General features: G+C 41.9%; 1 protein-coding gene across 1 annotated transcript in view; it reads left to right on the top strand.

Moving 5' to 3' along the window:
- The first annotated feature begins 1,564 nt into the window (after positions 1-1,564).
- The window catches only part of SLC25A36 (solute carrier family 25 member 36), a 37,208-nt gene continuing 14,400 nt past the window's right edge, over positions 1,565-24,372 (top strand). The window contains exons 1-4 of the mRNA XM_068953979.1: positions 1,565-1,767; positions 11,148-11,318; positions 16,761-16,838; positions 21,078-21,178. Of these exons, the coding sequence (XP_068810080.1) occupies positions 1,727-1,767; positions 11,148-11,318; positions 16,761-16,838; positions 21,078-21,178 (391 nt within the window). The 5' untranslated portion in view covers positions 1,565-1,726. The remainder of the gene's footprint in view (positions 1,768-11,147; positions 11,319-16,760; positions 16,839-21,077; positions 21,179-24,372) is intronic.

Here is a 24,372-nt window from a genome sequence, read left to right as displayed (position 1 = left end):
CTCATACTTAATCTGCTTTTGAGTTTACTGGAACATGTGCTCACTGGATGGCATCACACGGCCGGCTGAAAACCCATCTTCTGTTTCCTCTTAAGCTACTGACAGAAATGGGAAAAAAAAGGACTCGTGAAAGAAGTATTTAGCATATGACCCTTCTTCTTTCATGCAGTGTTTAACAAAATTGCTGGTACTGTTTTCAAGCAATCTCAATTTAATTGCACAAAGTATCGTAAATACACTTAATCACCCTTTTTTTGTCTGGTATCTCGTGTGAAGCTGCACAGGATCCCCTCTTATTTCTTGAAGTTTAACAGGTCTAGAAGAACACTGCCTTAATAAAGGGGTATTTATACCATGGGTTTCTGAAAGTCTTGCCCATCTTGTTATTTATGAACAGTCTGTTTTTAAAGAGATACTTCAATCTCCCTTATTGGTTTCAACTATATGCCATGCAGAGTAGCATTGCAAATGCCACCAATAAAATCACTGTCCTAGTTTTAGCTATCTTTCATTTCCCTGTAACTATTTTTTCCCCTGGCATCTCCACAGCTCAAACGATGCTCCTGCAAGCCTCCTCGACTCCCACCACTCTTGCAAAATTTCACATTACTTTTCTAGCTGATTTGCATCTTCCCTGTCGGCCTGTCACGCTTAACAGGAGGTTTTGCATCCTGAAAAATGACTGCTTCAGCAGGCATGCTGTTTATTTTTAATGTGCAGCTAAAAAACTGTTGTGCTGTTATGAAATAAGCAACTCCTTATATTTAGATAGAGCTCTGCATTTATTACGTGGGCAGTTACCAACTTAACGCTCATGAAGATTTCAGTGAATCATTCAATTGCTTTCAAATACTTGATTTTACAAAACCTTGAACAGGTTCATATGCCGTGTCAAGAATTTCCGGGGGGGGGAGGGGAGGAGGCATTATTTACTTTTCCTCACGCCAGAACACATGTATTCTTGAGGAAAATCACGACAACAGCCATCAGATGACTCACGACCCCTCACGACACTCACTCGGGAAAAACTTCCAAGGAGCTACTCTTTAAAAATGCCGTGCTTTGGCTCAGCAGCTGAGGACTTAAGGTCAAAAAAAAAAAGGGGGGGGGGAAGAAGAAGGGCCAGACACGAAGCGCTCTACGACGGGGCAGGCAAGGGACCGCCCACGCGTGTCCCGCAAACGTCTGCGCGCGAGGAAGACGACGGGTCCGTGTTTTTACCACCCTTCCCCCCTCCCCCGTCCCGTTTGTGACCACGCCGCCCCAGGCCGGCGCGGCCCGCCTCGAGCACGGCGGCAGCAGCGCGACGCCGCCAGCAGCGCGACGCCGCCATCTCAGGGCCGCCTCCAACGGCCGCCGCCGCCGCCGCGCGCGCGGGTCACGTGAGGAGGAGAGCAGCGCCACCCCGGTCACACCCCCACCAACCAATGGGGCACTCTGTTTACTCTGGGCGCTGCTGCATATTCATGAGGGCGCCCCGCTCCGGCGCGGTCCTAGCGCCCGGCGGGGCGGGGCGGGGGGTGGCGTGGCGCGGCGCGGCGAGGCGAGGCGCGGCTCCGCCGCTCGCTGCGCGCCCGCCCGCCCGCCCGCAGGAAGCCGCGCGGCCGCGGCGCCTACTTATGCTCGGCGGCGGCGCCGGCAGCGGCCTGGCAGAGCGTGGGGCGGCGGCGGCGCCCGGCAGCCCTCGCTCCCTGCCTCCCGCTGCTCCGCGCCCCAGCGGGCGAGGATGAGCCAGAGGGACACCCTGGTGCACCTCTTTGCCGGCGGGTAGGTGGCGCGGAGCGGCCCCCCCCGCAGCGGTGGAAGGCCGAGGCCCAGTCCCCGCTGCGCCGCGGCTCCGGCGGGGCTTCCCCGCCACGGGAAGGGGCGCGGCGAGCCGCTGCGGCAGGCCCGGCTCGGCCCGACCAGGCCTCGCCCGCCCCCGCGGAGACGGGGGTGAAGCTGCGCCCGTCGCCGGCTCGAGGGGGGCGGCGGGGAGCGGGAGGCAGCCGGCTGGGCCCGCAGCGCGGCGGGCGGCGCTCCCCCCCCCCCCCCGGCCCCGCCGGGGTCCCTAGCGCGGGCCGCGGCGGAGCCGCCCCGGCGGCTCCCGGCCCAGGAGAGGGTGCGAAGCTCGGGCTGGGCTCCGCGCCTCGGCTCCAGGCGTCACCTGCTTGTGCAGGTCCTTCCCCCCCCCCCCCCCAGCTGCCGCTGCCCCTCGGTGTGAGGGGGGAGGGATGACGCAGCAGCAGCAGGGCCCAGATGTGACTCTTCGGGTTTCAGGTCCTCCTGTAACTTCAGGAGAAGCAGCAGGAGTCCTGTCTCCAGCCGCAGCGCTTCGAGCTGGCGGCGGGGCGGCGAAGGTCCCCGAGGGGTCGTGCGGGGCGGCGGAGACGGGCGGCCAGCTCGTGAACCTCTTCGAGGCCGGATGGACGTGGCTCGGCGGGCCGATCCCTTGTCTCGGCCGGGACCGCTGGTCTGCGCAGAGCTGCGCGCTTGCCAGCCCCCCGGTTGGGTCAAGGGTGGTGGAGCGTGGAAGGGCCTGGACGGCTTTTCCTCGTGCGCCTGCCACAGACTTCCTGTGACCCTAGCTCAGCAGAGCTAGCAAACGGTTGTGTTTTCAGTCATGCCTAGCAGCATGGCTGCAGTTACTTAGGGTCACTTAGTGACTTCTCTGCTAGCTCAGAGGGCTGTGGATCGCTTGAAGAGTGGTCTCTAGGCCTCAGTGAAGACTTGAGGGGGGGGAAAAAGAAAACTTTAGTTTCCTTTATTGTGGGTTTCATTGGAATGTGCATAGAAACACTGCTTGTCTCAATCTGCCAACCCTTTTATGTTATCTAAGTTTAATCTTTGATTCTTGTTTTCTGTATTGAGGCAGTTACTGAAGACGTTGGTTGCTATTTCACTAATGGAGGTGAGGAACCCTTCAGGATTTTTCTGTAGCTGCCTAGCTTCATGACAGATTCAACGACAGCAGTTAAACCGCAGTGATCCTGGGCCATTACCAGCTGGGGCTAGGAGCTGGAATTCCCCTCAAACCCATTGCATCCTTATCTCTTTCTAGCAGGTTTAGCTTTCATAGCCATGTTGGACATCGGGACGGTTGGGGAGGGTTGGGATTATTCAGTAATTATCCCTGTTATTATTTTTGTGAGTAACTGTAATAGCTTTATTCTTAAGAATAGCATCTCTGCTTCCTGTTTATTGAAACTAGTTACTGCCAATATTTTATCTTAGAGATGCTATTTCTAAGGCTAAAAAGAAATAACGCAGTACTAGTTTTAGAATGGCTTGCCTGTCAGTATTAACACCATCATAATTCTGAAGCTGCCTAGATTTTGCTAGAAAAGAAAGCTCTGCTAAGTGGTTTTGCTGGACTAGTTGATGTGTTAGCTAATGCATGAGCAAAGTATTACTTCATTTACATGCAACTCCTCCTACCCCAGCAAAACATGCTTTTTAGACCTTTTATTTTTAAGTGAGGTTCTCTGAAGGTGTCTCTATATAAACATAGCAGCAGTCACATTTAGAAGTGGAAAATATATGGCATGGGCAAGACATCATCTGTATAGAAAAAAGACAATGGAGTAGAGAAATTCCTTGCTAATAAAAAAAAAAGTGTTGACTAACTCTTGGAACACGTGCCTCAAAGAAAAGCAGTTTTGGCTAGTAGAATTTCTAAACAATTGGCGTTCTGTGCAGTACTTTTCTGCATCCTAAAGAAGCTTTTAACCTTGACTTTCTAGGCTATATTCAGAAATGCCATCATGCACTCCCTCATACAGAGGAGTAGCTGTGTAGTGCATACCAGGAGCACCAGAACTGACAGTTCAATTTCTTGCTGTGATGCCCGTGTAATCACGTAGCTCAGGTTTTGTCATGAGGTACCTATGTATCGGGATCTTTTTCTGCAGACTATGCAACTACTGCAGAGTGCTGTTTGCTTCTAGTATCTCGCCCTTCTGGGAACAGGAGCTACCTGGATATCTGTAATCTTGAATCCTGATAGAAGATCATACCAATAGGTGAAACTTGGTTGGTTTTTTTTTTTTCCCCCCTCCTGGCTTGCTCAGAGCTTTTTTCCCCCAAGAATGAAGCTGTTGATTTGTTTTACATGTCTTCTCTTTCCATCTGCTAGTCAAAGAGCAATTGTTGTTGTTGTAGGCAGCTTGTTGTCAGTATAAACTCAGGTGCTCCTCTTCCAAACCTAGAAGAGGAATCTATAGGACATTCTGCATCCTACAAGTAAGAAGTGTCATTATTGAAATGCAGACTTTACATGACTGCTTTAGTTCAGGTATGTAAGTTTTAAACACTCTTCTAGTTGTAGAAAGACCTTAAAGAGTTCTCTAACTACTCTTGCAGAAAGCTGACTGTTTTCTATTTTAATATGTGAGTGGGTATAGGGAGGAGCCTTCACTGCTTTGTTGTGACTGCAGAGTTCTCTTAGTTATCTGCAGTCTGCATAGCTCTTTGGCTGACAGACCTTCTTAGCGAATTCCTTTAGTGGCTGAAATAGTCAAGATTCAGAAAACATATTTTAAAAATCTTTTTTTTTTCTTGAGAAAGATAGGCAGTGTTAGTGTGTGTGAAATGACAGGGAAAGGCCTGTAGTGCGTGTGTGTGGTGTTTTTAAGATACTAGTTGATCATTTAGAGTGTAGTTGTGGTGGGTTTTTTACTGCTTTTCAGAAAATAGCCACTCAAACTATAATTAAGTTATTTAGGCACTTGGATTCCTCTCTTCCCTAAATGACACTTCTGGCATAAACCGTGCACGTCATTCAGAACTAGTTCTTCCCCTTGTAAACCATAGGGGAAGGTCACTGCCTTTCTGCTCCAACTGTTGGTTATTTACATGTTTGATATTCCTGCGGGAAAAATGCAATGTTTGTTTAAAGTGTTGGGGCTTGGCTTTTGTTCCATGAAGTGACTGAATCATAAATTAGACTGAAATAGCTGCTGGTATTTTAAGAGTGTGAAATTGTATGTTGTTCATATTTCAATCTAGATGAATGATATTTTGGCTACCTTTGCTTAATACAAATGTCATACTGTAAACATTTATTTGCCCCTGTTTCTCATAGAAACTACAGTTCACGTGTTAGTATTTGCTGATGTTCGCTTTGGATAGCGGAAACCAGTGGTGGTTTCCCTTGTTCCCTTTGTGGTGTGCTTCTCTCTTTATTTGTAGCTTATGTCAGCAAATCAGGGTAATTCTATGTCTACATTGTTAACGAAACATATCAAGTTTGATTAGTATTTTTAGATCAAGGATGTTAACTCAAAACTTACACTTTTTAAGCTTCACCAAAAAAAGCCTAGTCAGTTAATCATAAGGGGATTAAGCTTTTCTAGCTGCCGGTGCTCATAGCCGTCATGTTAAAACTAAAGATTGAAGTGTATAATGTGCAAATTTAGCAGTATAGTAACAGGAAAAACATGCAAGTTCTGCATTAAGGAGATACATTCTTGCTTATTTCTGAAATTTGTACTTGTACTCTAAAAGAGGGATACTATCAACTTTAAATATCCAAACCTGTGACTTGCTTTTTGACATAAAAAACAGTTACTCTTGTGCTGTAAGGCAGGTCTATGAAGTGATGGAATTGGGGCCTGAATTTGCAGTAAGTGGTTAAGAGATTAGGTGTTTTATTTGCAAGTGGCTTGTTTTTGTTTCTTTTGACAGAGTTTTCTAGCTGTTTCTCTTGCAAGCCAGTGTTTGCATGGAACTTTCCTTTTCCTACAGGGAAGAGAAGCAGTTGGAGAAAAGGCATGAATGAATGTAGACCCAAGATAACAGGGTCAAGGGTTATCTTTGACAAGGCTTTGAGGCTGTGGTTACAAACACTGCGAGAGGTGAATCTCTAGGCTCTCTTCTTTTTATCTTTGTGTAAACACTGGTGATTCTTGCACTGGTGTAGTTACCGTTCTAGGTCAGTTGACACTGCCAGCGCTGGGGACGTTCATCTGCTTTAGGAGCATATGTAGGCAGTCCACTGGCTGAAATGTTGAAGCGCCCTTCCGCACTGGAGTTATCGCTGCTGCTGCTGCTGCAGGGGTCTAGTGTAACAGTGAAAGATATTTAACAAGTGTAGACAAGGCCAATAATTCCTTAGCAGGTATCCTCAGTTTGTGATAATGAAAGAAGGCTTTCTTGTGTAGCCATCTCTGGAAATAGAACCTGAGACTTGAATGCCAAACAGGATTGGATTTTGAAGCATATTTGTCTCTTCTTGTGTAGCCTCATGAATAATGCAGATTTATTTGGGGAAAACAGTTCTCTACACTGATACTCTCAGTGTAAGTGTTAGCAGAGTTAAAAACATAAATGCATGCAGGCTTATCTTTGTTAATCAAGTGAGGAGATGGACCTCTAATGTCCATTAGAGGTCAAATTATGTGTCTGTTTTGCATTGCTGCTCTTGGAATAAGCTGCAGCTCAGAAGAGGCTTGCGTCACTGTCTTCCTAGATTCTTTGGTTCAAGAGATCTCGTGTCAAATAGGGACAATTGATCTTAATTTTACTATTGGCTTGTTGTAAGTTTGCCTCACCCCTGCAGGCTAGGGGAAGTACACATGTCTGTTTCACTGAGTGCATAGCTGTCTCTTGTGTCTACTCTTGCAGTTTAATTTGCAGGCTTAATGCTCTGGTGTGCCTAATGGAGTGGTTAATAGTGGTCCTTAATCTCCCCACCCTCCCTTTTGTTTTTTTGTGGGCTTTTTCTTATAGATGTCTCTTCTTCAGCCTGTTGTATGATCAGGTGTTTCTGATGCAAGATTTGAAGTTTTAAGTTTTTCTTAAAGGCACTTGGCAAAGCTGAAAAGGCTGATGGTGTATACATCAATAAAGGCGTACATCAAACTTAAGACATGCTGTCATGAAACATCATGCTCTTGGGCTGAGATAGGTAAGACAAAACTGGTGTTTAAGTGTGTTCAGTAGCAATGATTAACTGTTAAACCCTTCTAGGGGGGAAGGGGCTCAGTTTGGAATAGAGGGCTGGGTCTGTGTCCTGCGTTAGCAGGATGCCTTGCCTTGCTTCGGAAGTTAGCGCTGTGACCTGTCTCGTGGTGCTATCTGTAGTTTCCAGATAACTCTTGTCTACTATTTATCTGTTGACAGGAGCGCCCCAGTTCTACCCTTCTTTGCTTCCAGTTTATGCTCTGTCAGCATGAGTGTATTTGTTTATTTACTGTACCAGGAGAAACTCATCTTATCCCGGAGAAGAAATTTACCTCTTAGTGTTTTGACGAGTCATGGTTGATGTGGCCTAGCGCATAACTGGAGATACTGAAGCCCAAAGTATTTTTAGGTAGTAACTTTCAAAATCTCACCTGTTGTATTCAGGAGAAAATAAGTCTAATTATTTTTTAACAACTTGAAATGTTTTTCTAAGCTATGATACTCCCTAATTTGTGTTGAGCCACAAACTAAAAAAGAGGTCTCAAACTTAAGCCTGTGAGGAGGGAAGCAGGAATGGTAGTAGCTGTCTGCTGCAGTTTATAGAACATATTTTTGCTGAACTGAAACTGGTGGCTGTCTATTAATGGCATGCCAGGACTTCCAACACAAAGAAGTGACTGTCTCTTTCACAATATTTCTAGTAGTGGTCATCTGTTAAATAAGCAAGGTGGGAAATATACATGTATTGCTAAGTAAAATACTCTGTCATTGGTACTGGTGGCAGAACAGCTGGAATGCCTAAATAAAAGTTGTGGTTTTTGTACAGATTGCAGAGTTACTGAATTGTCTCTGTCAGTAAACAGAGTTTGCAGATAAACAGTCTCTGCTGTATCATGAACTGATGTTTTTGTCCAATATGGTGGAATGGATTTAAAGTTCAAATGAATCACATATTCAGTGCTGTTTCTAGACTATGCTTTCACTCAGTGCTTCCGTTCAAACTAAGTGGATCTTGTGACTTAACCAGACCTCAGCAAGGTCTGGTTCTTCGGCATTTGGAGACTCACTGTTTACTCCTTAAACTCGAAATCCTTTATCTATTGTGTGGGACTTCTGGGGCCTGGGTGAAAAAGGTATTCCATTTTGGTGGAAGAAGAGACTTGGGATTTTGCAAAGATTTACTTGCAAGTGTTAAGGAACCACACAGCACTTGTATAAAGAGCTGAGATGTTCTTAATGAGTGGCAATTTGAGATCTTTAAAACCCTCTTCCCTCCCAATTTTCCTTTAAACTAGCAGTAGCTAGTGAAAATATGCAAGATACTCTCCAGTTAGGTGGAGACATCTTAAATTGTTTGGGAGGGGTGGGGGCACATCAGGAATAAGTTGTGCCAAATATTGTTTATTTGAAATCATGACGTGGATGGCAGAACATGGCACAGGTAAAGGGTATCCAGTTCTTAAAGGGAAGCGGGTGGTCTGCTGCTTCTTTCCTGGTGTATGCAGAAATGATGTAGTCCAAGCTGCTGTTATGTCAGTTGATTATCATGGAGCATTATTGTCTATACGCAGACTTGCAGAAGAAGCAGTGTTGGATGGTTGTGTGTCTGCCCTTCTCTAATAATCCAGGTATTCCCTAGTTGAGTGGAATATTTCTAGTCCGGCCGCAGTGAATGTCTGACAGAAGTGCCATCGTGGTCAGGCATCCCTTGCAGTGACTTGGGTTTGGTACAGGGGGGAGGGCAGGATACAAGCTGCAGCTCAGTGTTAACCTTCAACTCTGGGCAAGTTTTCCAGTGCAGCGTAGCCATGGAGCCTGGGGCAATAAATGCACAAAACTGCAAACACTGTTACGGGATGGGTACTGAGTTTTCTCCTTTCTTTCCATATCCATCATATTTATCATCTTCTCATGAATATAAACCATAACTTGAATAACTTGCATTCTCTTGCTGCTGCTACTGCTGCTTGAAAGCAATTTTCTCAGATAACCTGCCCAAGATTATATTCTAGAAGATCTTAGAGGGAGCAGAATACGGGTGATCAGAAGCGGAGGGGTTGCAAGAAGGAAAATAAAGACAAATGCCAACTTGCGTTATTTTCTGCACATGCACATTACCGTACGGTCTTGGCTGCTGTTGAATTGCAGGTTACGTGTATGAAAACATGGTACTTGATATCTATCTGAAGTACTTCAGTGTCTAAATTTCCATGTTAAACAGTCTTGAGGCCTGCCCTCTCCTTAGCTTTCGTAGTGTTTGATGTCATGTACTCTAACAGGCTATGGGTTCTTATTGCTTCCAAAAGTGGCTGAACAAAGTGTTAGCACACCTAGTCTCTTTCCTGCAACTCCTGTTTTTAAAACTTTCTGTAGCTTAATATTAAAAGAATAGGCAATTGAATTGCTCATTGAGAGGTCTCTTCAGCATGCTACTCTAAAAGCTGTCTATTCACTATATCATTGTGTATCACTGTATATGTACTGCATACACTGGGTGACTGTCTTCTATCTTCCAGTGACTTCTTTTTTTCTTTCCCAGACTGAAAAACTTGTATTCTTTCCTCACTTAAAACTTGGAAGAGACTAAACTTCAGTCTAATGTTGGAATTAAGGGTGAGATGGGATGTCTCTAGGCACAAATAATAGAACACCTGTAGGTCACTAATGAAATGGAGCGTAAGTGAACATGATCAAGTATTGCCGTTTTCTGCAGCAATTTGGTACTGTGAGCTCAGTTCATTCAAACACAGATTAGTTCACAGTAGAATGCAGTGCTGTGCTAACAACTGCCATTGTAACTTTGCTCTTCTTTGTGGTAGAAAAGAACTACACTTGGACTCTTAAGAGCTACTTTTGCATGAAAGTCTGTAGGACTGTTCTCAAGTCCTACCTGTTATTTCCCATATGTGCACGGAACTCTCCTTTGCGTTTTAGGAGACTTTATTTAAGAAACTCAAAGTGCTATTGAGCAAATCTGACAACTTTTTCAAGTTCCTGGAGTTTGAGTCTCTTCTGTTTCAACAAAATAGCTGATAATTAATCTCACTGATTGTCAGTGTCAAACACAAGCTCTCTTGCTTCAGAGAAGTGGACACAGGCCCTTTGAATTTAGTAGGAATTGTATTTGTGTGGCTGTTTGATTTCAGGCTGTGTTGTTAATAGCATTAATTAATGGCCTAATTTAAATGTTGGTGGGGGAGAAAGGAAGGAGCAACTGGTACATATAGTATTCTGGACACAGATAGTATTTGGCAAAGTGGCAAGGCAGAATATTGATCTTGGAAAAGGCTCAGGAAGAGCATTTCTTTTGGGAGGGAGGGGTGGGGAATGGTAATACTGGAGAAAATTTGGGGTTGTCTTTTGAATTGGAACTGGTGGATTGGGTATTTTTCTGTCAGAGGCCTTTTGTGATCCTAGTTCAACACATACTATAGACTGGTAAATAGGTTTTGAACGTGCACCTGAACAACCCTCTGAGCAAAACTGCTAAAAGGCAGTGTGTTCTTGGCTGTACTCTACTCCAGCAGAATGAGAACAGCTCCACTGTCAGCACAAATCATGCACTGCTTGCTTACAGAAATGAGTGGCAGACTGTAGCAAAATCTGCAAGTCCTCACCTGGTTAGCCATTTAAAAAGGTCTGTCTCCCTGGATTCAACTCCTGTTGTGTACTTGTAACTAATTTTTTTCTGCAATGGGCAGAACCCAGGAAATATGCAGAAAATCATTGCTTTCATGGCACCGTGCCCAAAATAGAAAGGTTTTGAAAATAGCTGGAGATGTCTTCATGAGTGTTTTATTAAATCACTTTGCCTCACTGTCTTTACCAGCTTTCCAAGGACTGATGTGTGTAGCCCTGTGTGCATAGTGCATAAATCTGTTCTACCCTTAAGGATTTTTGGCATCTCCCTTGTGGTCAGGAGCACGTTAGACATGCAAAAGTTAAATTTTACCATAAGGAGTTAAACATTTGAGCTACTGAGCTGCCTTCCAGAACTGATTTGAACAGTATGTGCATCTTCACTGCATTGGGAAACTTTCTGTCTGTTTAAATTTTCACTCTGTTTTGGGACCAGCAAAGACAAACTGACTTAACAAATAGCTCTCATTTGAGGACAGATAACTACAGCATTGTCACGTCTGTTCCAGTTGCTGCTTCACCTTTTGCCATTTGACTAGGTTGAGTAATAAAATTAATAGTATGCCAATAGTATTCTTTGATTTCTTTGCAGCTTAGAATGTGGTGGGTTTTTCTTCTCTTGGCAGATGTGGAGGTACTGTTGGTGCAATTCTGACATGTCCACTAGAAGTTGTGAAAACAAGGTTGCAGTCCTCCTCTGTGACTCTCTACATCTCTGAAGTCCATCTCAACACTGTAAATGGTGCTACCGTCAATCGGGTAACTAGAGTTTCTCCTGGACCTCTCCATTGTTTGAAGTAAGTCCACGCATTATTAGGTTTGGGAGGGAGGAGTTAAACAAAATCCATATGGGAGTTTCAGACTCATGTTTTCATGATGCTGCAATGAAATTACTTTCCATATTTTCCCTTTAAAACTAATTAAACTGTGTGTCCCAGTTTTTTCATATGTCCTTCATGCTTGAATTTGTACCTGGAATTAGCCAGAGCATGCATAGTCCATAGACTTCATGGTTCCAAAGTATGTCCCTAAAACTCACTGAAAGCCATATAACATTTACATGCCAGACTGTTTTCCTCCTGAAGAAATGGTAGTGTAAGACTCTTCCCACTGGTTTGTGTCCTAGATGTAGCTGAATTTGGAGGTAAGAAATGTTATGAAAATTCACTCACTGCTTAGTCTCTCCCTCATCTATCACCACCTGCACCCTTCTTGCCTGTTGGTATTTCTGGTGGACATTGCTAATGCTTTCCTGAGCCAGTAAGAGACGGGCAAGGCCAGATTCTGCTGTGGCCTGGGACATTCTGTCTCTGTGGCACCTCACTGAACGGGGGCTGACTTTCTTCCCCTTCCCAACACTGCTTATTTCCAGTGGCCAGCTGGAGAGATGTGTGGCTGCAGTTGCACTGCTAGTAGTGAACCCTGCCTGTGGTCTGTACTCTTTTCTTCTCTGGGGGATCTCAAGCTAGCCAGATATGGAAAGGCACCTTCAGTGTTTGAGGATGGGAAGAGTTTTCCTTTGGGAAGGACCAGCTGCTGCCCCTTGGAGTACAGGGACTTTGGTAAGACCAGGCCAGGGCTCAGCTATCCCTAGTTCTTCAGTGAGAAGAGGAAGTTTGTAGAGAGCCAGAAGTTTGTACCTAAATAGCTTCTTGGATGGAAGGGGTAGGTTTCATTCTCGAAGTTTTGATTCAGAGCCTTCAAACAGGTAAGAGTGTACGTGAACATGGTGGAAAGAGGTGTGGGATGGGAAGGAGCTCAGATCGTGAGAGGGAAGGAGAGCTCCATTGAAAATACTGGCTGTTGTCTTAGCTTCTCTTGATTGAAGCTGAACCATTCAGCTTCTTCCCTGAGTTTTGTATTTTTTTAATCCACTATTTAGAAATACATCTGAACAAATAGCAGGGTAGAAAGATGTTTCGTGGGGCTGTAGAAGTCCCTGCTTTTTTCTTTTCTTGTCCCTAAAATGTAAAATAATGTGCTTTTCTATGTGCCTTCTCAGGAAGCAATTTCTGACTGAAGTAGAGGTCTGTTGGTGAACTTCATTTGTAGGCCTGTTCCCCCATCCCCGCCACTGGTTTTGTGTTCTTGCTTAGATGTTTTATGCTGTTTCAGAAGCAAATAACTGAGAGGCCAAGTAACTTTTGAGGGCTTCTCAAGCTGTTTGAATACAGTAAATATGAAAAATGTCAAATGACATGACAGTGAACTGTCATGAGTAAAAATATTTAGGTATAGGAGATATTTTTTTCTCTGGTTAAAAGGATAGGATTGCTATTATTGGTGGGTTTAATGAAGAAATCAAGCTAGATCTCCCTGTCACTCTGTCATGCCCTTGCTGTCACTTGCTCCTTTTTGGATCACAGGTGTCATGGTTTAGTTTTCTTTTCTCATACCAAATTAATTGCAGGGAACAGTGTTGCTGCAGACCTCAGGAATGAGCTCACAATACGAAAAGCCTAAAAGCAGGGACACTCAGGCAAATGATGTCAGAACTTCATTTAAGCGCTGCGGAATCACTCTTGGCCCGACTTAAGTGTCAACAGAGGTGACCTCAAAGGCATCTGTGTCAGGAAGCAATCTCAGAAGAGCTAGTACAGATAACTGCAGCCTCTGGCAGTAGAAATGAATTCTCTTATTCTTAATGACCTGTTAGGTGTTTTGTATTGCTGCTGCCTCCCATATTTGACCTTGCTAAACTTAAATCAGCGGTCTTGGATAATGGAAATCTGACTGGCCTTGCAGTAGAGACTCCCCCGTGTGACACAGGCAGGTCAGGTGGAGCCACATGGAACATTCATGCTGCTCTTCCAACCATGGACTTGCTATTTACCTCTTGCAGTAAACAGTGCAGACACTTAAGATCTGCTTTTCAATGCAAAGAGTTCATGTTCTTTTTTCAGTGTAAACTCTGACACTCTTCTAACTGGTGTCTGTGAACAGAGTATCAGTAACTACCACACCTATAATCCTGTCTGCCTGCTGTTAAAGAATCACAGCTGAATTTCCCTTACTTTTGATTGCTTTCAATAGTCACTATGTAGTCTTGGGGGTGGGGGAACAGACCTGATACACTTTGCTCTAAGTCTAAGACACTGATACTTCCTTTGCCTTGTATGCATGCACATACTATATATGCATTTGTACATCTGTGTAACACTTAATTGTGAAGGTAGTGGTGTCAAAGTAGTCCTCCTTTTGTGTGGACACAATTTAATATAAAGGTGTTTCTATAGCAGAAGTTTTGTTGATGACATTTCAGAAGAAAAACCACACCTCTATCTGAAGTTAAGTTGGTAGAAAAACTGCATTCACAGCAGTCTTTGTCCATTATCTAGAATTCTTATAACGGTCTCCGGAGAAGCTTTCCTGATTCATGCAGGAAACTCAATTTTTTGAAATACCATTTGAGATGAAGGGAGAAAGAAAACATGACTGTCCAGAGAAATTACTACATATTTATGTTGGTCCATTTTAAAACTTTTTGGATTTTGTCTTTATGTTGTGCCTAACGGAAGGCTTGCAGAACAGACTATATGCATTAGAAATCCTCACTTCCTCTGTGTGGCCCAGGACTTTACTTGCCATTCTCTGGTAGGGGTGCCTTATGGCGAAAAGAGCTCTTATTCCTTCCATGGGTAGGGGGTAGAGCTTTCAACAGTACTGTTACTGATAACAGTTGCGGAATAATGGCGTAGAATTCTGCCAGATCTCTTGCCAAAAATTCTCTTGTCGGTCTTCTGGTAATTGCTGATGAGATATGGTCTTATTTGAGATTGCTGTCTAAATCTCTGAAGACCTTAAAGCAGTAAATGGGATTCTACACAGATGCAGTATGGCCATCTTTTCATTGCTTTTTGCCAGATCACTTAGTTGACAAATGCTGAATTTTTTTGTGTCTTGTTGTTAAATGGCTGGTAAAACTGATTTGTTCTGAGTTAATCCTAAACTGGGCCTAAGATGTATACTTCTCCACTAAGGCCTGTGCTGAGTGACATCACAAATACTGACTCCAAATACTATGAAAGTATGTTCGCTCTTAAAACCCGGTTGCCTGAGAGGTGTTTCAAAACTTACTGGGATGCCTCATGTCCCAATTCTGTTTAAACCAAAGCCTGTTAAACAACCAGAAATAAGTTTCCAACCCAGTTCTGACAAGCTGTTTCTATGTACCTCTGACCTGTTCTGCCCACACACTATTTGTGTGGAATATGGCCTCTTTATTATCGTACCCATGAAAAACTGATGTAACTCAACTTGCTGTTACCATTTCTGTGGGAACTGTTTGCCGTGGATCGCCAAACACTCATAATATTGAATACCGTCAAAAGTATCACCCACCGTACGTCATGGGAAAAGGCTTGTAATGTTTCAGTGGATCAAAATCTGTTACAGTTTGAGTATGCTAACTACTGAAACTCTGCTTCTGCTTGTTTTTTAGGGATGTCTATTTTAAAGCAGATTTACTCACTTAATTAAAACTTCCACTGGCTTTAAGAAAGAAAGAAAAAGCTCAGAACTTAAGCTATTAAATGGCAACTCATTTGAGTTTTCACTTCTGACCCGGAGTCCAAAGCCGATTTTCCTTTTCTAGTTTAAAAGGAGAAAAAACCCTTTTCTCTTCATAGCTGTTGTGTGAAAAGCCTATAAAAATGAAAAAGGTACTGAAGGACTGGCTATAGGAGCTCTGTTCTTGATTAAAACATTCCCACAGGGGAAGGTTGCCGGATTGGTTATGCCAACTATTTCAAGTTAATCGAGTCCCTTCTGATGCTGACTGGGTTCAGCTTTGCTGTAATCGGGTGGTGGGTCTGTGCAGAGCCCTGTGGAATCTCAGGTTTTTGGAATAGTTCCTGCAGTAAGTTTCAGAAATACTTTCAGGGTGATAAGCCTGTTAAAACTAAGTAATAGATATTTCCAAATGGCTTTTAACATGTGTGTTTAATCCTCTAGTTATTGCTGGGGAGCAATTCTATCCACAAAGTGAAATCATATCTAATTCTTATGGATGTGAAGCTAAGGTGTTACTGGACATGTAATATGCCAGCATTCCTAACCAGTGATGGTGACTATTTCAATCAATGTAGCCGTACAGAACCAGCATCTTATTTAGCTTAGAAGTAAACATCTTTAACTTTTGGGGTGATGAGGCAGCAGAACTGTAGTGGAGTAGATGCTTTCAGTCACTGGAAATCAGAATAGGTTTGGAATCTCCTTCAGTGCTATAAATAGCTTTCAGCTGTTCTGCGAGAATGTACTCAACTGACACAGCTGTTTATACAACATCAAAGTTTGTTATTGTGTAATTGAGTTGTCATTAACCTGCATGTCTCTTTGAACAAGAAAGATAATCTGAAAAATATTTGTGTATATTGGATGATATTTCTAGATCAATAAGCACTGAGTCTTATATTGCAACATCTAGTGGAGTAGTTAAGAGTTAGCTTAAATTCTGGATCTGTTTAGCAATTTGCAATGATAGAGGTGCAGACAGTCCTTTTTCTTCCTCCTATGTCCCACTTATTATTTTATACCATACCTGATTAGCATCTAGGCTGTAGGACAGATAGAAGATATCTGTTAAGGTCCAGTTCTAGTGAAACCTTATTGTACCAAGATGTCTTGGTACATACTGGTATACAGCTTCATCTTTTTATAAAAGTCACAGTTAATATGACACTATTCCAAGCACATGAGTAGTTCCTCACTTAAATCTCAACTCACTGTTTGCATCCATCTGTTTAAAAAAAGTGACACCCTTGCCTGCCAAAAGATTCTCTCCATAGCTATGTTTATAGTGACTTGGTCCCACAAGATGTTAGGGCACTGATCTGACAAAGTGATTTTTGCATGGGTAGAGTCCCTTTTCAGCCAGGCCCAACTCCTTTGCAGTGAGCCCCCTTGCATGAGGAGGCAAGAGCCCTCTCTAATGAAAGGACACTTTCTTTAACACTCTGACAGATAACCTGGTATTTGATCCTTGAGGAAAGTCCGTGTTAACAGCATAAGGTTTTTTCTGCCTTTAGTTCCTGAATTTTATTGCATGTCGATGAATGTAGTTATTAAATTTTATTTTGTGGAGTTTCTAGGAAGTCATTAGTCTTTGACAGTGTAGTGCTGACCACAAGGTATTAACCTATACGTGCACAAGGAGTAAAACTTAAAATGATGAAGTCATGATGGTGGTTAGTGCTTTCCTGATGTGAATGTTAAAGTACTGTCCCTTTTTTGTTTTCTAGGATGATCTTGGAAAAGGAAGGTCCTCGCTCTCTTTTTAGAGGGCTGGGTCCTAATTTGGTAGGCGTTGCTCCTTCCAGGTAAATACAAACAGATGTTCAGTAAGTGAAATAACTCAGGAATGTTGGTTGCTGTATGTTTTTCAAGGGACTGAGGGTTTATTTCAAGTGAGTTAATGCATCCACAATGTAAATGCTGTGTAGTGAGTAGCCTATTTCCAGGGTAACTCTGGTGTCTGGGAGAAACAAATGGAGCTGCTCATGTACTCTGCAGATGCGGTCTGCATCCCTGTGCCTCTGGCTCAGAAATTACTAATACCTGGGCTTTTGTATATTGTAAGTTATGCAGACTTTTATCTGGTTAGGGAAGAAGATGGTTAAGGAGTTGCACAAGTACATAACAAGTTTGTACCTGTAAAAATACAAGGGCAGATCCAAGGCTTGATGTGAGCCTCATCTTCAGGAAGCAATTGTGTGAACGTTGCCTCAAAACACTGGCTCTTCCTTTCCTGTGTTCTGCTGCAGCACAGGCTGCTAGCCTCCTGCAGTAGGAAGGCTGATTTGAAACTTGAGAGGGAAAGAATAAGTAGGATGAGATCTCTGCAGCTGTCACAGATGAAACAAATCTGTCACTGGGCTGGACTCCAAGGAACAGTAGGGGAGCATAAGAGGATGCCCAGAACATAAATCTGGTCTTACTGGCAGTGGCACTGCTGCTCTTGGTTCCTGTGTGTCAGCACAAATGACCTGGTGCCTCTAGTGGTGTGGGCAGACAGGGCGAGGTGTAGATTATGCCCGAGTCCGAGTTGATCCTTACATGCAAGTGTAAGTGTCAGCCAAAGTTCATTCCAAAAAGAAGGAAATACCTAAGGAAGAATATGGAAACAAAGCTGTATAAAACTAGTGTAACTACTTCCTCATGGATGAGGCTATGACATCTTGCATCTTTTTGCTGCTGCTTTGAAAACAGACTGGAAGTGAGTTACTAAGAGAAGTGTTTTTCTGCAGAGGGAGTATACCCTACATTAATTTTATTCTTCCCTTGATTTCAGTGCCTTGCATTCACTTATTTTTTTTGTCAGTAACTTTCAATGTTATTAGTCATGATTACTCCTACTTTCTGCCCGCAGTTGGGGACTATTGTAAACTTTGAGTTCTTCTGGAAAACACTGATTAAGTGAGACTTTCTATTCAGTATAGATATCTCTTGTACCTAAGTCTGACAGATGAGGAAGCCCTCATTTGTAGATCTTCAGCATGATTCAGCACAAAAGCGTTGCTGAAACTAGAATATTTTAGTCTTTAGTGTAGAGATTTTAAGGAGTTTGTTTTTGAGGTATTTTCTGATTGCTACTTTAGCATTACTGTTTGGAGGAACTGAAGAAAATTTTAGCAGCTTTCTGTGTTCTTGATCCTTGTGGGTTACTAGCACATGAAACTGCATCATTCTGGATATAATCTCTTCAGAATTGATATGAGTGTATGCAAAATCCAGAGTCAGGTTTTCATAATATGTTAGGTGAAAACTAGCATTTGGAGGCATCTGAGTATGATGATACTTGTATCTCTAGCTTAAACCAGAAACCACCAAAAAAACCACGTGGGTATTATATGAGGAAAGGGAAAAGAGGTAAGAACAAAAGGTTACTTTCCCAGTTTTTACTTTAGATAATCCCTAAGCTGAAGAGTGCATTTATTTGTTTAATAGTCCAGTCTGGATCTGGATGTTCAACATTGGTACCCTCCAGTTCTCACAGATATTACTGCCAGGAGGTTGCTCTTTCCCTGTCCCTCTCCTCTTCTGTTATTTTCTCTCAAAATGCTCTTCCATAATAAAGCCACATGTAATTGTAGCTTACATCTCTGGTATGTACAGCTTTAATCACTGTTTGACAAAAATCTCTGCACATGTGGCATTAAATAACAATTTGACAGTGGCGAGCACATCTCAAACTATGCTTTCATCTTTGTCTTACTGGCATTCCTTCACAGATAAAGGCTTGCATTTTAAGATTGTGTGACTGAATTGAGTCAGACTTGATCACAGACCAAGGTAACTCTTAGAGCCTACTAAATCTCGAAGCTATGACTTCTCATGGCAGAACTGAGTTATATTTAATTACTCAAGTTCTGTGACTGAACAATTTCTCACAAGAGCTATGAAAACTCTTCTGTAGAAGGTCTAGTTACATAGGAAGGCTTATGTCATCTTCTCTTTTGTTTCTAAAGATCTGTAGCAGATCCTCTCTTCTGGTATTCACCTATTGCTGCTTACTTCTCCCTTGACCCTATACTCTGAAATTCTGACTGGCTTCACTGACTGCGCTTCTCAATATCAAATATACTCACAGGGAAGAATTCAATTCTGTTATCAGGCAGCTGTCTGTCTTGGGAGGTTAAAATGCTGCAGCTTAGAGTGAAATATAATAGAGGGGGGTTTCTTCTGAGCACTCTCCGTCAATCTTCTCAGTCTTTAAAGGGTGAAAAGATTCATTAAAGTAAAAGACTATTTTGGGTGCATCTCTGTTTAAAACTTTTAAAAACAGATTTTTTTCTCATTTCAAAAATGCTGTGTCTCCCCTGATAGGAACCTTACAGAATGGGCTATCAAACCTGGGCTGTGCATTGCTGACTGCAGGCAGTATCAGCTATCAGTACCACCCAACTCCCTGCTGACTCTGTGCTAACATCTGCTTGCATGCAGGAAGAGAATTGCTGTCATCTCCTCTTGCTCATCTTTACTGTGCTCTTATGTCCTTCCACTTCATCCCCTACTGCTCTGCACTACTGAAAGCATGCACACGCACATATGTGGACGCTAGTCTTGTCCTACCAGTTCTCAATTTCTCCTTTTGCAGCAGGAAAGTAAAGGTAGCTTTTCCTTCTAACTTACCAGGCCTTTAAAGGCTAGATTGATCTCTGCACCATCATTCTGTAGCAAGGAAGTTCTTGGACCTTAGCACTTAGTTGCCTTTTTCCCCCCTTTCCTCTTTCTTGCCAAAATTAAAAAAGCAGTACTGCTAGACTTAAAAGGTACATTGCAACAATCATTCTCAATGTGAGAGACCTCGTATACAGCAATGAAGTTCATTTTGTCAGTGACAGTCGTCAATGCTGCTATAAAAGTAGCTGCAGTTCATTTTAGAGTTTCGTGTTTAGCTGACTCTTCCAATTCTCTTCCCTTCTTCCTCTGGCTAAAATATTTAGCTTGTAGGGTTTGGATATTTTTAGTATGAACACTGGGGGGGGGGAACCAAGAAAAACTCCACTAGCTGTAATGAGTGAAGTCTTGTAAATCAGCACATCCCTCCTTTCCTTCCTGAGCACTTGGTCTTCATTCAGTACTTCATTTCAATTAAGCATTAGCTAAGTGGATTTAACAGCAGCTCTTTGTTTAAATAAGCTGTAGAGAAGCTTATTTCATAACACATCCAATATACTCAGCTGGGTTCAGATCCCATTTTAGAAATGATGCCCATGAAGCAAGCACTTTATCATTTTTTATAAAAGAAACATGTTTGCACAGCTAATGAGGTTAATGTTCTGTTCCTGAAAACTCATGTTCATTTTTGTCTCTGTAGACTGTAAGTCATTTAAACAGAAACCTGAGTTACCAGCCTCAAATGTCAGTTCTATGTGTACTTAGAAAATCAGTTTTATAGTCTTACTGAGCTTTTTTCATAATTTTGCGTTGACATTCTAACTTTTGTATCTAACTGTGATTTATCAGCTTACCTAATTTAATGTAGTACTAGTTTATAAGTATTTATCTTATGTATTCAGGAGGGAAAAATAAGCATCTATTCTAAATACAGAACTAAAAAAACAAACAGCAGATCTCATCTTTACAGCTCTTCTACCTCTTTAAATATGGTCGTATGTGCTGTTTTAGTAAAATAAAATGTATTAGCGTGCTTGCCGATGTTCTAACAGCATAAGCTCATTTCAATAGCATTACAATTCCAAGAAAAAAGTTGATGTTTTGTTGAAGCGATACAGTTGTGTAACTTCGATTCTCAGTTCAGCAGCGTTTTACTTACCTGGTGACATTTCCTAGTATCACAAAAAACACTGCTGTATTTACAACCATCTGTCCCTTCCCTCACCAAGTGTTAATTGGCTGCGAGGAAGAAACAAAGCTGTAAAGCATACTCACGCGTTCACTCCTAGAGCGTTGTAAGATTTATTCCTTGAGTAGCTTTTTACTTAGGAGATGGAACTTCAAGCAAGATCATTTAGAGTTAGTGAAGTCAGTGACACGGCTCATAAGTGCATCGAAGCGTAAAATGTAACATAACTCAGTTCTTGTTTTGATTTTAGAGCCATATATTTTGCTGCTTACTCAAACTGCAAGGAAAAGTTGAACAATATTTTCAATCCAGATTCTACCCAGGTACACATGATTTCAGCTGGTGTGGCAGGTAAGGATCTGTAACTTTTTAGCCTCTTCATTCTAGAGTCCTACTGACAAATGAGATGACAATAAATGGGGAAGAGGGAGGAGGGGGAGGGAAAAAAACCCAACAGAAATTACTCAGTGATTGACTTCTAGTTGTAGCATTATCTTTTTTGGCCTCCTAGTAGACACAAAAGCCATCTGGAGATTGTGTGTGAAAGTTTGCACTTAATGTTAATGGAGATATTTAACTGTGTATGTGTGAATAGTCTTTTCTAGGAAAATTGCGTGCCTGCTTCAATGATATTTTGTGAAAAGTAAAATGAACACTTTCAACACAGTAATTATCTTTGCTCTGCAAGCTAAAAATGACAGTCTGCACTGAACTCTGGCTTAACACTTTTTAATATATTATTTTCACTTTTATCTATTACAGCTTTGTGCATCTGACTTATTTTTGTCTTTCTGAAATATGCCTGCAGATACTTGTTTAAAAAAAAAAAGCACGCATCCTTTGCTAAAGTAGTGGTTCACTTAGTTTATTCTACCACTAATACAGCATAAAAGAGCAGATTTCTGTGGTATTCATCGATTGTCTCTGGCAACTAGTTCCTACTTTAATCTGCAATGTAACTTTGGTATATTTTAGCCATTACCAATCTTTGCTTGGCTTGTGATCCGTTGTGTTGGGATTGTGAACAAGGGGAAGTAAAGCCAAGCTTGAGTTCCAACAATGGACTTGTGCTGGGGAAGTCAAAACTTCAGCTGGCAATACTTTGCCTGTTGTTGCCAGTGTCTTTCCTACATGTTTCTTTCTCCTGTCTAGGCCATAGACTCCTTGCCGGTAGCTTCTGTATTACAGTAGCCTGTTGAACTTCCTAACTGATGTCAAATTTGACAACCAGTGTAGATAACCTGAGCCCTGGCAATATTCAAAATTGTCAGTTGTGACATGAATGATGAACAGGATAACTCTTCTGTGTATACCAGCTAACTCTGATGCAAAGAAATTGATGTCTAGCATAGTAAATTGAAGTTATATCAGCTTTTGCTTATGTATCACATTTGTCTCTAGTGCTTGAGAAATATGGTTGCAATATTTACTTGTTGTGACTTAAACATAAGGGCAGCTGTTCCGTCTTAATGGGCAAGATGGAATGCGCATGTCATCAGAAGATTGAGTATATTTCTGTCACTTGGCAATGTTTTTTTTGTTTGTAGGTGAATAGTGTTGAATGGGGAAGGGGGTGGAAGGGGTTTCATGGAAAGTTCATCTCAATCAGTTAATTGTTCCAGAAACCCTACTTATGTAACTTTTCCTCTTATTACACATGGTCTGTGTCCCCCCCCAAGAATTTAAAGATGTGTTTTATTCTCTTGACAATGAGCTGAAGATAAGAAAAAAGGATTAATGCTCTCTTTGATTGGAGACTATTTGTATAAATTATGCAGTATCACCAGTAACTAAAGGATCAGAGTGGTGTGGAAGCTGCTATCCTCTTTCTGTAGTGAAAAGAAGTCCTGCAGAGATGTGCCACTGTAGCTGTTCCCAAGCACTTGCAGCTGCAGGCTTCTAGTTTATCAGGGGGTTCTGCATCTGTTCCATGTTGACTTGTTTCCCTTCCAAAAGGCTAGTATTATGTGTTTGCATTTATGACTACTGGAGACTGGGGTACATGTCTTTGACTCTTACTTACTGTTTACTTTTTTACACTTGTATAGCAGCTTTAATATTCAACACTTCTGTGGCTGTATCTTCCTCACATGTATTTAGTTTTGCAGTTGTATGTGTAAACCATATGGCTGGTGAAACTGAAAGCGAGTTCATGCTACAGGTCATTTTTCTCTCTTGAAATAGCTTAGCGCTGTATAATCCAGACCTTCTCTGGAAGCCCTGTAAAAGAAGGTTCTTTGACAAACAACGTACTGGCACTATTTCGATTTATATGTAAAGAGCTGTAATGAAAATTAACAGTACTTTTTGGGAAAGTACTAACCTTGTTGTTTTTATAATTCTATTATGTAACTATGTATTTCAAAAAATGCGTTTAAAATTTTGCCTGCAAGGTTTGTATTGCTATATGATGCAAGTCAACTTAAGGAATTGGCAAAATGCAGGGACAAGATCTAATGTGAGCTCTTAAGTGGCTGACTTAAACAGGTTAACACAGAAGCATATGATAACGTGCCTTTTGGAACTTAAGCCTTTATTCACCTTGCCAACATAAAATTTTTTAACAACTAGTAAAAATAATCATTTTTATCTCTTGCAGCTGCCATTGGTTTCAGTAAGGAACTTGGTCTCAAATGACAGGGATTTTTGTTTGAATTTTACTTTAATCTCTTACATGAAGACTGTTAGCTAATGATCATGAGGTGGTGGCTGTACTGTGAAATTTTTCCCTGCGTACTGCAAAATGCAATAATGATGCAAAAATATTTTAAAAACTTAACTTTCTGTAAGCTGTTCCTAGTTCTAGCTCATGCATGTGTTATATGAAAGTACTGTAAATAGTCAACCTGAAAAATAGTGTTTACCTAATTTAGTGTTTACCTAACAGTGTTTACCCTATGTTAATGCATGAGTGTCTAAGGCCAGACTAACCTTATTGTTAATAAGGGTTATATTATGCACATAGTATATTTTGGATCGAGAAGCTGAGGTACTGTATTTTATAGTTCTGTTAATGAAGTTTTGTGTTGATAGTCAAAATCCTGAGTGTAATTTAAGCCTCTTTTGTTTGCTCTGAGGCCTGATTCTTCCTTCTCAAGATAGAACATGTTTTTTTGGTTTTATTACAGTTTTTAGTTTTTTATCTTGAGGAGGATCAATGATGCCACATACTAGGAACTGATGCCTTATGCAATTAGAAATGAATGTAATTCCTCTTGCTGTGTGCTAGCTTCCGACATATAATTCACATTACCTTCATCTCTTAAAATACCAGTGTATCAGCACAAAGACATACTCAGCAACACTTTTCACTTGCCATCTAGCATATCACGCGATTCTCTTTTTGCAAACTTTGACAGGGAACGCATCTGAAGCGTCCTGCAACGAGGAGAATGAGAATGTTTGCCTGTGTGAAGACAGTTTATTTTTGCACATTCCAAAGTTATGCTAAATTCTCAGATTTGATATAAATTTTGCCTTCTTAATATACTTACTCAACCTTTTACCTCAACAAAGGGTAAAAACTCGCATGGAGAACTGAATGA

This window comes from Struthio camelus, chromosome 9 (assembly GCF_040807025.1).
Source record: "Struthio camelus isolate bStrCam1 chromosome 9, bStrCam1.hap1, whole genome shotgun sequence".
Classification (NCBI taxonomy): Eukaryota; Metazoa; Chordata; class Aves; order Struthioniformes; family Struthionidae; genus Struthio; species Struthio camelus.
Note: the sequence above shows the minus strand (reverse complement) of the source record. Positions and strands in the feature narration are given on the sequence as shown.